Below are 11,774 nucleotides of genomic sequence, written 5' to 3'. Positions count from 1 at the left end.
CACTGAGGGAGCCGAAGCAGCCAGAGCACCGAGCACTGAGGATACCAGGCTGTGTGTCTAGTCTGGACCATGTGCAGTCACACAGCCGTTGCAGCGCATAGCTTACAGCGGAGCAGAACACCGCCTACAGACAGTAGTTAAAGGAGATAGAGACAGAAAAGAAAAGAAACCTTCTTATTATTTATTTATTTATTTATTATTTTTTCAGGCCCAACGCAGGTGGGTGGGTCGAAAAGTCTGTAAAACAAGGCTCAGTGGAGGAAGTGCACATTTTTCTTTGTTTATACTGGAAGGCAGTGGAAACACACTCAGCTGGATGGGTAGTTATTTATATATATTTTTTTTAAAATGCGAAGGCAGTTGAAACAATCAATAGATGAAGCTGAAGGGGTAAGCTTTTTGCCTCTCATCTACAGTAGGGTATGCATCTGTATCACTAACCAGAGTGTGTTTTTTGAAAGAGCTCTTCTGAGTCGACTGCAATTCCCTTGAATTGGTGCTGAGGGCTGGCTTGCTGCTCTCATGGAATCAGCAGCTCCATTTTGAGTGTCTCTATCCTTCTTCTTATGGTCTGCTTCACTTGTCACAGACCGTCTTTTCTTTGTATGAGTGTGACTGCCTGTCCAGTATTGGTCTGTGCTTGTGTTGTCTTTCAGCTACACCTTCAGGGAGAACACTGGGGCTCAGCTTGCCACCCTGGAGTGACTCTGCCAACTTTGCTCAGCTTGGGGGAAAAAAAACAAAAAACAAAAGCAGTCAGTCAGCCGTGTGTTCTTCCATCTTGGCTATGCTTTGGCCTGCCACGCTGTTGAGTGGACCTTATTGGCTGCCTCGGCCTGTCCACCTCGGTGCTTTAAGTCTTCAAAAAAAAAAAAAAAAAGTGTGTTCTCCCTTCTCCTGTTCTTTCTCAAACTGACTGAGCTCTCACCCACAGCAGCTTCAACCTGTGTGTCTCCCCTGGTGCATGCTGTGTGCTGACCAGGTGGCTGACTACATGAGGTTAGGGTAGGCACCGCTGCATTAGCTGCCTCGGTGTTTCTGTAGCTCGGTGCACGTGCAGCCCTTGGCACTTCGATGCCTCGGTGCGCACGGTGCTCGGTGCACTCGGTGCTCGGTGCGCATGACATGAACGGTCGGAAAAGAAAGAGAAATAAACAAACGAAAAGAAAAAGTTTATAGAGATTGGGGAATCCCTGGGCAGACCCCGAACATGTATAGTTGGAGGGAACCATATAGTGCTGGACGGAGACCTGGGCTGTATGGCTAGCTACAGTTGGGAAAACGCTGCAAAGTGTTGCAACTTTAATTTGTAGTTTTTATTAGAAGTATTTTGTTTTCCCTTTTACTTTGTATCTTCTGTTTTGTATTATTATTTTTAGTACTTGCACGTGCACTTGACTGTCTACCTAAATTGGTAAACCCGTGGTCCTGTTTACTGTTGACAGTATTCAGGCCACGGACAACAGCGCCCTCTGCGTGCTGAAAATAATTAAAAGAAAGGGCATTAATAAAACCGGGCACCTGTGTGGTGTTTCAAGTACACCTTTCTGTCTCCCGCGTGTCAGTGAAATACCCACCACCCTTCCACACAGACAAAGTTGTCAGGATGTTAACAATGAAAAGAGAAATTACAGGTATGTTATTTAAACAGTTGTAGCAACACGTGGGGACGTGTAATGCTATATATTTGAGAACCATTTACTCTTTAAAACCTGCAACATTTCCCAATATGTTTGTTATTAATGTTACATCAAAGCTCTAGTTATATGGATTTCAAAAGTGTGGATAAAAATAATAAAAGGCTTTGGAAATATATACGATACAAGAAAAATTATTCTGTTTCTCTGTATTTAAACAAATGAGCATTGTAATACAAAGCCAAATATAACAAAACAAACTTTTTTTTGTTTGACTGGTACATTTGCACAATGTTTATTAAACTGTATACACAAAAGAGGTTTACACTTGGTTCATAAAGCTGGAAACATGCTACTGCTTTTTAAAACATGTCAATTTTAACACAAAATGTAAACATACAAAACAATAAATAAGCAGTAAAAGAGTATAAACAGTACTTTCTCTGTAAAATAAACAGTATTTTCTCTGTTTTTAGACAAAGCTTGAAACTTTCTCTTCATTACTAGCTCTGCTGACATTTATTTGTAAAGGAGATGACATGCAGATTCTTTCATGGACCAATGCTGCTTCATTAATGTAATTTGAGCTACTGCGAACACTGTTGTGGTGCTTTCTCACTGTTCCCTTTATGGGGGTATTGCAAATTAATGTTGACAAATTTCTTCTCAACTTTTGAACAAAGAGATGAAACAAAGGATTGAGGCAACAGTGAAAGTACGCTATGTTGCGACAGATATATAATGAGTAATTCATTTTTTTTTCTAAATCACAACCCATCAATTGAGCAACTCCAAGCTCATGAAGAGACCTAAGAAAAAGGATGATGTTATAGGGGGCCCAACAAACAAAGAATGTCACCACAATGCTAAATATAAATTTAATAACATTGTATTTCGTCTTTGTTCTACAAGCAACAACAGTCATTATAATTCTACAGTAGCAGTACATAATGATGAGAAATGGAAGTAAAAAGAAAAAAAAAATGTGTATACAATATCCTACCAAATCTGATATTTTCCCATTGCTTTTGTCTTCACACAAGATTCCTTGATTATCCTCTTGAGCGGCAGAGAAGACCATTTCTCTGATAGAGGCTGATATACTGATAACCCAAACTGTAGCACTTGCCAACCAGGCATACCATGTTCTCCTTGTCCTAGTAGTAGATACACCATGAACCACTGTCAAGTAACGATGGATAGTCATCACCATTAGAAACATCATACAGCTGTAGAAGCCAATAAAGTACATCCCACTCAAGAGCTTGCACATGAAGTCTCCAAAGATCCAATTGTATGAATGATATACCGCCCAGAATGGGAGAGAGAAAGTCAGTGCCAGGTCAGAGATGGCCAAGTTTACAATGAAAATGTTTATTACCTTCTTTTTGTCCTCATATTTCAGAACCACACACAAAACCAAGCCATTCCCAAATACACTGAGAATAAAGACAAGGCAATAAAATACTGAGGTGAATATTCCAACAGATGCATGTATATCATATTCACAAAGTAATACTATGCTTCCATTATAGTCAATTTCATAGTCATCTGTGGAAGGTGTGTTCAGGAAATACTCTGTGGTGGTCTGCATTCCTGTGATTCTTAAAAAAAAAAAGTTTTGCTTAATGAATATAAATATACATGTTTTAATAGTAATGAACAATGAGAATTAATTCAGTAAATAAAAGACAATAAGTTTTTACTCACCTCACGTCTCTGCGCTGTTGAACTTCTGATTAAAATGGAAGACTTCTCATTTTATTATTTGTCAGCAGTAATTTAGGAAATTACATATTTAGCACAGTACAGTGCACTGGCATCAATGTTCTGATTTACAAGAAAAGGGAACATCTGTTTGAGGGATATGGAAACCCTGACGGTAAACTAGATTATAGATTTCTTGCACTGTTTGTCAATGTGCATTGTTGTGAACTCATTTTGTATTCTTGCAAAGTCTGTTACACCTATTTTTTATTGCACTAAATTATAAGCCTACAAGTATAAATTCTGAAACCTAGCTATCTGATCCAGTACAAATTTAGGAAGTTGACACTATATACATTTTGTAGCTAACAAAATAACCCCATAAATCATACTTGTTTTGCACTAAATTAGCCTCATTTGAGCAGCTATGAAAAAACAAACAAACATGCAAACACATATTTTCATTTTAAAACATGGTATCTGGTAATATTTAAGTTAAGGATATCTGATACACTTGCACTCCCTGGGCCATTTCACCCCAGCAGTGTACACCGAGTCAAAGCGTGTTACTGGCTGAAAGCATGTCAGTCAATAGAAGAAACAGATGGTTGGTTAATGATAAAGAAACCATTGAAGGGAAGGTGACATGAACAAGCAAGTGCAACACTAACTATAAGCATGACTGGCAAAACAAGGTGTATTTAACCAGGTCAGTATCAGTAAAATTTTAAAATAAAAATGCATGTTTAATCTGAGACCTATGTAACAAATGGAAGTGCACAACAGAAAATATTTCTGGAATTATTTTGTTAGCTTCAGTTTCTTCAGCAGTTGTTGATCCTGCATTATGTAGGTAATGGGAACAGGGTATCAGTCATAGGCTTGGAATCTCAAAGCTTTTTACTACAAATTGTCATTTCCATCATTTGTTTCTGAAAGGAAACAAAAATAAATAGAAACCAATTTAGGCTACTACTAAGCCTCTGAGTCACATTTCAGAGTTGTTTATGTCTGTTTTGGTTATTTTATTGAGTGTGTTTTGTTAATAAATTTAGTTGTTGCCAATTATTTTTGTTATTTTTCTCCCAATTTGAAATGCCCAATTATTATTTAGGCTCAACTCACTGTTACCACCCATGCGCTGACTCGGGAGCAGCGAAGACAAACACACGCTGTCCTCCAAGCGTGTGCTGTCAGCCAACCGCTACTTTACACACTGAGGATTCACATGCAGTCACCCAGGAACTACATTGTCGGAGGACAACGCAGCTCCCGGGCAGCTAACAGGTAAGCCCGTAGGTGTCTGACCAGACTACAGGGGTTGCTGGTGTGCGTTGCGCTGAGGACACCAATAAACAGACAGACAACCCAAAATGTCCAACATGTGCAATAGAAATAAAACCACTGCTGATTACAAAGACTCTCATGAAAACAAAATTAAGAATTGTTTTTAAATTTACAAATAGTGCTGGTATTAGAAGCTGGTACAAATAAAAATTGTCACACTAAACAAATTAGGAATAAAAAAGATATATATTTAAATCTTGTCTAATAAGTAATGGTAAAATCAAGTAAAAACTTCATCATAAAAGGTCAGAGACAGAATGTGGTCATTTTTTTAAGACGGAATGGAAGCTCATAATTCATTGCAATGCTGGTTTGCTCATTCCCTGTTTTCCTTGTGTACAAACAAAGGTGTTAGATAGATTTAATTGATTTAAATATAGAAAACTGTTAAGACCCTTTTAACATATTTGTATTCCGCTGTCACCAGAACGATGCCTACCAAGTTTGGACTCTGTTCGTCAGACGGTTTTCAAATAAAAGCAGTCTGCTGTTAAGAGCGGGTTTCGGTGAAATTTGTGGCAACCATTTTACTGTTAAATTGTATCACAGCAACTTCTGCTTTGCAAGCAGGTTTGGATGGTGACAATATATGCCAAGTGTCAGATGAATCACTTCTACTATTCCAAAGAAGAAGATTTTGTGAGGTTTCAAGAAGAATTGCGTCATAATGCCATTGCGGTTTAATATGAGTTTCTTAAAAGTCAGTCGTATTGTTACAATGTCAAGGATGATGCTTGTGAAGTTTCGAGCTAGTCAAGTAAACCGTTTGTCAACTGAGGCAGTTTTACATTTCAGACGTAAACGTACGCCTGGTGGCCATCTTGACATATACCATTTTGACATATTTGTATTCCATCGTTACTGGGACAATAACTACCATGTTTGGAGTTTGTTAGTCAAATGGTGTTCAAATAGCAGCAGTTTGCTGTTAAGGGCGCTGTGGCAAAGTGGCTAGTGGAGGGGAACAGGTATAGCGGTGATGCGATGCAGGAGTGACAGGCAGACAACAGTTTCCAGTGAAAAGGTGCTTTTATTTATAATCCAGGTCTGGTGACCGTAAAATAATAAATCCCCGGCGATACACAACCATGTGTAAAGCACGGAGATAACAAAACAGGGCACAGTCCAGAACAAAAATGAACCCACGATCACCAGTCCTGGGTGAGTGCAGACGTGAGGGTGCGTGGTGAATACACAGATACGGTGGTGTGCAGGGGTGCTCCGGACAGTGCTGACCCTTTGCGACAGCTCCGGAGTAGTGCTCTAACTGTCTACAGTGAAATAAACACAGACAGTTAATAGACAAACACAACACGTAATCACAAAAACACTGCAAGTTCCACTCTCGCTCCTTCTTCCTCCAAACGTTCTATCCAAACGAAGGAAAAGATCAGTGTTACCCTGGTCCCTATATGTAATCCCGCATGACATCTTGGTAAACAGTTGCAACTGCCTTATTGCTTGCAGCTGCCTCTCGTTTACCTTTCAAATCAATACGGTCTTACAACAGAGTCACGCTTCTTTCCAGGCTGACCCACTTCCCTGACCCGGAAACGAACTGTCAGGCCAGCCCTTCCAGATACTTCTCCTCTCGTTCTTTAGCGCCCTCACAGGTCGGGAGGAAGATTCATCACCAGAACTCATCTTTCCGTCACAGGGGTGTTTCGATAAAGTTTGTGGCAGCCATTTCGACACTAAAATTTATCGCAGAAACTTCTGCTTTGCAAACTTGATGCGGGTTTGGATGCTGATGATATATGCCAAGATCAATGGCTTCACCAGTTCCCATTTCAAAAGGTTTTATCGAAAAATGCGTCACAACACCAACTGCAGGGATGCAGCAGCGTCATTTTTTTCAGCATCTGATAGCCCATGTATCCAGCTTGCTACCTGTAAAGTCAGAACCTGATCAGTCACACAGCTTCAAAGCAGCAGCAGTTTAAAGTTTTGGGAAGAAAAAAAAGAAAGAAAAAAATTAAATAAAAAAATAAAAACCTTAACAATAACAATAGGCTTCCCAGCCTTTGGCTTGGATGCCTAATAATAATAATAATAATAATAAGTAAACAAATTGTCTATAGTATATTCTAATAATGTCTTACCTCTTAGTGCTGCTTTTGTGTTTCTTTTTAAAAGATGTCAATACATTTAGAAAAAGATTCAATTTGTTGTTCTTGACCAAATAGAGTTACTGAGTATGGTAGCTGACAGTTACAAGTGAACTTCCTATATTGTAAACTGCAGTAAAACAAACTATCAGAAGAGGAATAAAGGAAAAGAAACAACAACCTCTTTCTGTCTGTGAATAGGGTGCTGGATGTTGTTGAGGTTTTTATTATTTTCAGGTCCCTTACATCAATTTAAAGGTCTATATCAGCCTTTTTGGATATGGGCTATCAAATGACGACATGTTGTTGACCTTATAAGGTAAAAGTCATTGCCTTAGGTCAAAGGTCACATAGCAAAGTAGTCTACATAGTTATCAATGGCTATCCCATATTGACACATTGTCTAAGAATGTATACTCCCTAAACAAACTTAGTGTCACTGTAAATTCTTTAGCTGCAGTAAACAGTATATAGTGCAACTCTGATGTGCCCCTACAGACTGCACCTGAAAGACAGGCAGCTGGTTTTAAAGCATTACTTGTTTATTAGAACAACTAGATATTTCAAGAAAACCTGTTCAAATATTTCATTACACATGACAAACTGACAATGATTGAATAACTTTCTGTGGAACTTTGTGGTGAAAACAATCTATCTTTCCATGCTATGCCATCGACCCAAATCACAGCATTCCACACACCAACAGGTGGATGAAATTAGCTGGAGATCTCTCTGAACCTACATTCACCCAGTTACTTGGATGTCTGTCTTCCTGAGGCAACCCACCATTTGGAATGTCATCATCTGCACCTAGTCATCACTACGAGGCACTACCAACAGTGCAAAAAAGAAAATAACCCAATGTCAAGAAATCAAATGAAGTCAAACTATGGTGCATCTCTGGTACAGCAAAATGCTTGGAATCTAGGTATAGCAGCCATTTTGTCTGTCGCTTTTTGAGAATGTGAAAGGTTGTTGCAGTCCAAAACAGTGTACACTTTAACTGTCACCACTGCCAATTCTTGTTTCCAGAATGTCATATTTTGTCTTGCGTATAATTTGTCCAATGAAAGAAGTTTGCAAGGTAGAAACTGACTATCTGTGGTAGATATGAAAACAGAGAGCTTGAATATCTCCTTGAGATTTGTCTTAATGTTTGATTGACCAGACTAAAAAGGAGTTTACTTAAAAATTTAAACTAAAAAAAGCTACAAACAGTTCTAAAAGTTCACTGAAAACCATGAAGCACGAAACACATTCAATGTTGACTTGACAGAGTTGTTTGCGGAAATATCCCTCTTGAAAAATTGGACAACCAAATTACGTGTGTGTGTGTGTGTGTGTGTGTGTGTGTGTGTGTGTGTGTGTATATATATATATATATATATATACACACACACAGTGCCTTGCAAAAGTATTCAGACCCCTGACCAATTCTCTCATATTATCAAGTTACAAATGGTACATTGAAATTTCGTTCTGTTTGATATTTTATTTTTAAACACTGAAACTCAGAATAAATTATTGTAAGGTGACATTGGTTTTATGTTGGGAAATATTTTTAAGAAAAATAAAAAACTGAACTATCTTTCTTGCATAAGTATTCAACCCCCACACATTAATATTTGGTAGAGCCACCTTTTGCTGCAATAACAGCTTTAAGTATTTTGGGGTAAGTGTGTACCAGCTTTGCACACACTGTGGGAGTGATTTTGGCCCATTCTTCTTGGCAGATTTGCTCCAGGTTGTTTAGATTGGTTGGACGATGGTTGTGGACCGCAATTTTCAAATAGTGCCACAGATTCTCAATGGGATTGAGATCAGGACTTTGACTGGGCCTCTGTAGGACATTCACCTTTTTGTTCTTGAGCCACTCCAATGTTGCGTTGGCCTTGTGCTTGGGATCATTGTCCTGCTGAAAGGTGAATTTCCTCCCAAGCTTCAGTTTTTTAGTGGACTGAAGCAGATTCTCTTGCAGTATTTTCCTGTATTTTGCTCCATCCATTCTTCCTTCAATTGTAACAGTCCCTGCTGATGAGAAGCATCCCCACAGCATGATGCTGCCACCACCATACTTCACTGTAGGGATGGTGTGTCTTGAGGCATGGGCAGTGTTAGGTTTGCGCCACACATAGCGCTTTGAGTTTTGGCCAAAAAGCTCTATCTTGGTTTCATCTGACCACAAAACCTTTTCCTACATCGCAGCTGGGTCACTCTCATGTTTTCTGGTAAACTCCAGACGTGCTTTCAGATGGTACTTTTTGAGTAACGGCTTCTTTCTTGCCACCTTCCCATACAGGCCAGTGTTATGCAGAGCTCTTGATATGGTTGACTGGTGCACCATTACTCCACTCCCAGCCACTGAACTCTGTAGCTCCTTCAAAGTGATTGTTGGCCTCTCTGTGGTTTCTCTCACAAGTCTCCTTCTTGTTTGAGTGCTGATTTTGAGGGGCGGCCTTTTCTTGGCAGTGCCTGGGTGGTGTGATGGAGCTTCCACTTCCTGATTATTGATCCAACTGTGCTCACTGAGATATCCAAACACTTGGATATTATTTTGTACCCTTTCCCTAATCTATGCATTTGTATAACTTTATCTCTAACTTCTGTAGAATGCTCTTTGGTCTTCATTTTCCTTCAGATTCACAGCCTTACCAGTGATCCTTCAACAGTGGGGTTTTTATCCAGAAAATGTGACAGCAACTTTAATGGTTCACTGGTGGAGGCCAATGGTAAGGTAACTGTGTCCTCGTTAGGGCAATTTCTTTCATCGGTGCAAACTGGGAGCTTCCACAGCACAGGGGTTGAATACTTATGCAAGCAAGATATTTCAGTTTTTTATTTTTCTTAAAAATATTTCCCAACATAAAACCAATGTCACCTTACAATAATGGATTCTGAGTTTCAGTGTTTAAAAATAAAATATCAAACAGAATGAAATTTCAATGTACCGTTTGTAATTCGGTAATATGGGAGAATTGGTCAGGGGTCCGAATACTTTTGCAAGGCACTGTGTATGTATATATATAAAAGCAGGTTTTGATGTTTAGCCTCCCCACTTATTAAAGTCAAGAGCCGTTCACTACTGCTGAAAACCTAGGCAGACCTTTCAATCACACTTCAGCGCACCACAGTTCCTGAGATGCAGCCACTTTGTGATTTTTAATGTATCTTAATTTTCTTTCCACAGAAAGAGATTTCATAGATACTAAATGTGGAGGGTACCTAAATTGGTTGTCTACACATTTAACGTTTGCAAGAAGCCCTCGATTTAAAGTCAGTTTCACCACCAGGCTCCATACAATTCTCTACGTGTCACAATTCTTAGTGTTAAGTTAAGTCCAATTTAGTAATCATGTTACAGATTTACAGTTATTGTGGCTACCTTTGTTTAAAACGTGTACATTCACAATCAAGGATTAGTATAATACGGTTTAATTCTTATATGCCGTCAAATTATATAGAAAATGGCTATTTTCTATTAATAAATTATTCCCAACAGACTTTGCTTTTGTGACCAGGACAGTGATATTTTGAAATCTACCTATTTTCCAGAACATTCCAGATAGATTCAGTGCTGAGTAAACTTGGAGTAACTTCTAGAACTTTCCAGTAATATAAATAGTAATATAAATACAGTTCAGTTTAGTTCCAGCTGCCTAAGTGGATACATATCTGCATTTTTCTGAGATGGCATCAAGAGGCTGCAAGCATCCGGCAGACACATTTTGCTATGTCTGCGGCCAATTTATCAAGACAAGAGCGAAAAAGTACTCCGTGGAAGCATCTGCTAAGATGTGTGAGGCCTACAAGGCATATTTCGGCATGCCTGTCGGGGATCAAGGAAAACCCTGGGCACATCACTTCACCTCCGAGCACTGCAAAAAAACTCTGGAAGGAAAGATGGACAATTGTTGCTCGGAATTTTATATTATAAAATTTCTTAAAATTTTTAAAATTGTAAAAGTTTTTAATTTTAAAATGTTTTACAATTTTCAATGTTATTATATCATATATGAAAAATGTTGCGAGAATCTCTTACACATTAGTCATGGGTGAAATAAATGTATTTTTGTAGGATGGTACAGAGGGGAAAAGAGAGCCATGAAGTTCGCTATCCCAAGAATTTGGCGGGAACCTCCTCACCACTCAAGCAACTGCTACTTCTGCATGGTGGACCCTTCCAAACGTCGGATTGGCAAGAATGCACCTGCTATCACGTATCCGGACCTCCCTTCATCCATCGCCCCGGTGCCACACTGCCATGAGCTCCCCGTACCCACTCCTCCGGAGAGAGAGCAGCCGTCTTTAGAAGAGAGCAGCAAGTCAGAGAGCGAGGAAGACATTGTAGATCCAGATGACAATTTCAGAGGTGGAGCTGAGGAGAGAAACCCATACTACCCCAACCAAAAAGACCTCAACGACTTGATTAGAGATCTTGGTCTCACCAAGTCCAATGCCGAGCTTTTGACATCTAGGCTCAAGCAATGGAACTTGTTAGATGAAAGTGTGCAAGTCGCAGATCAGAGGAAGTGTCACCAACCTTTTTCCAGCTTCTTCACCCGTCAAGATGGGCTCTGCTTCTGCCACAATGTGACCAGTCTGTTCGAGGCAATCGGAATCGCCTGTAACCAGAATGAGTGGCGCCTCTTCATTGACAGCTCATCCAGGAGCCTCAAAGCCGTGCTGCTCCATAATGGTAACAAGTACCCGTCTCTTCCCCTGGCTCACTCGGTGCACCTCAAAGAGGATTACAACAGCATCAAGACCTTGCTGGACGCCTTGAAGTATGATGAGTATGGCTGGGAGGTCATAGGAGACTTCAAAATGGTGGCATTCCTGATGGGTCTCCAAGGCGGTTTTACCAAGTTTCCCTGCTATCTTTGCCTTTGGGACAGCAGGGACACCAAGGCGCACTACCACAGGCGGGACTGGCCACAGTGGACCGAGTTCTCTGTGGGGAGGAACAACGTCAAGT

General features: G+C 39.8%; 1 protein-coding gene across 1 annotated transcript; it reads right to left on the bottom strand.

Moving 5' to 3' along the window:
* Positions 1-1,912: 1,912 nt before the first annotated feature.
* Positions 1,913-3,519, bottom strand: LOC121308395 (chemokine XC receptor 1-like). The gene is made up of 2 exons (XM_041240772.1): positions 3,348-3,519; positions 1,913-3,241 (listed from the first exon to the last, which is right to left on the bottom strand). The coding sequence occupies exon 2, from the start codon at positions 3,229-3,231 to the stop codon at positions 2,110-2,112; it is 1,122 nt and encodes a 373-aa protein (XP_041096706.1). The 5' UTR covers positions 3,232-3,241; positions 3,348-3,519; the 3' UTR covers positions 1,913-2,109.
* Positions 3,520-11,774: the final 8,255 nt, after the last annotated feature.

Source organism: Polyodon spathula, chromosome 3 (genome assembly GCF_017654505.1).
Source record: "Polyodon spathula isolate WHYD16114869_AA chromosome 3, ASM1765450v1, whole genome shotgun sequence".
Taxonomy (NCBI): domain Eukaryota; kingdom Metazoa; phylum Chordata; class Actinopteri; order Acipenseriformes; family Polyodontidae; genus Polyodon; species Polyodon spathula.
The sequence above is the reverse complement of the archived record's forward strand: the minus strand, read 5'-3'. Positions and strand labels throughout refer to the sequence as shown.

What these genes read in the sequence shown, in the direction of transcription:
- LOC121308395 (XM_041240772.1), bottom strand. Translation starts at nt 3,231, where the DNA reads ATGCAGACCACCACAGAGTATTTCCTGAACACACCTTCCACAGATGAC.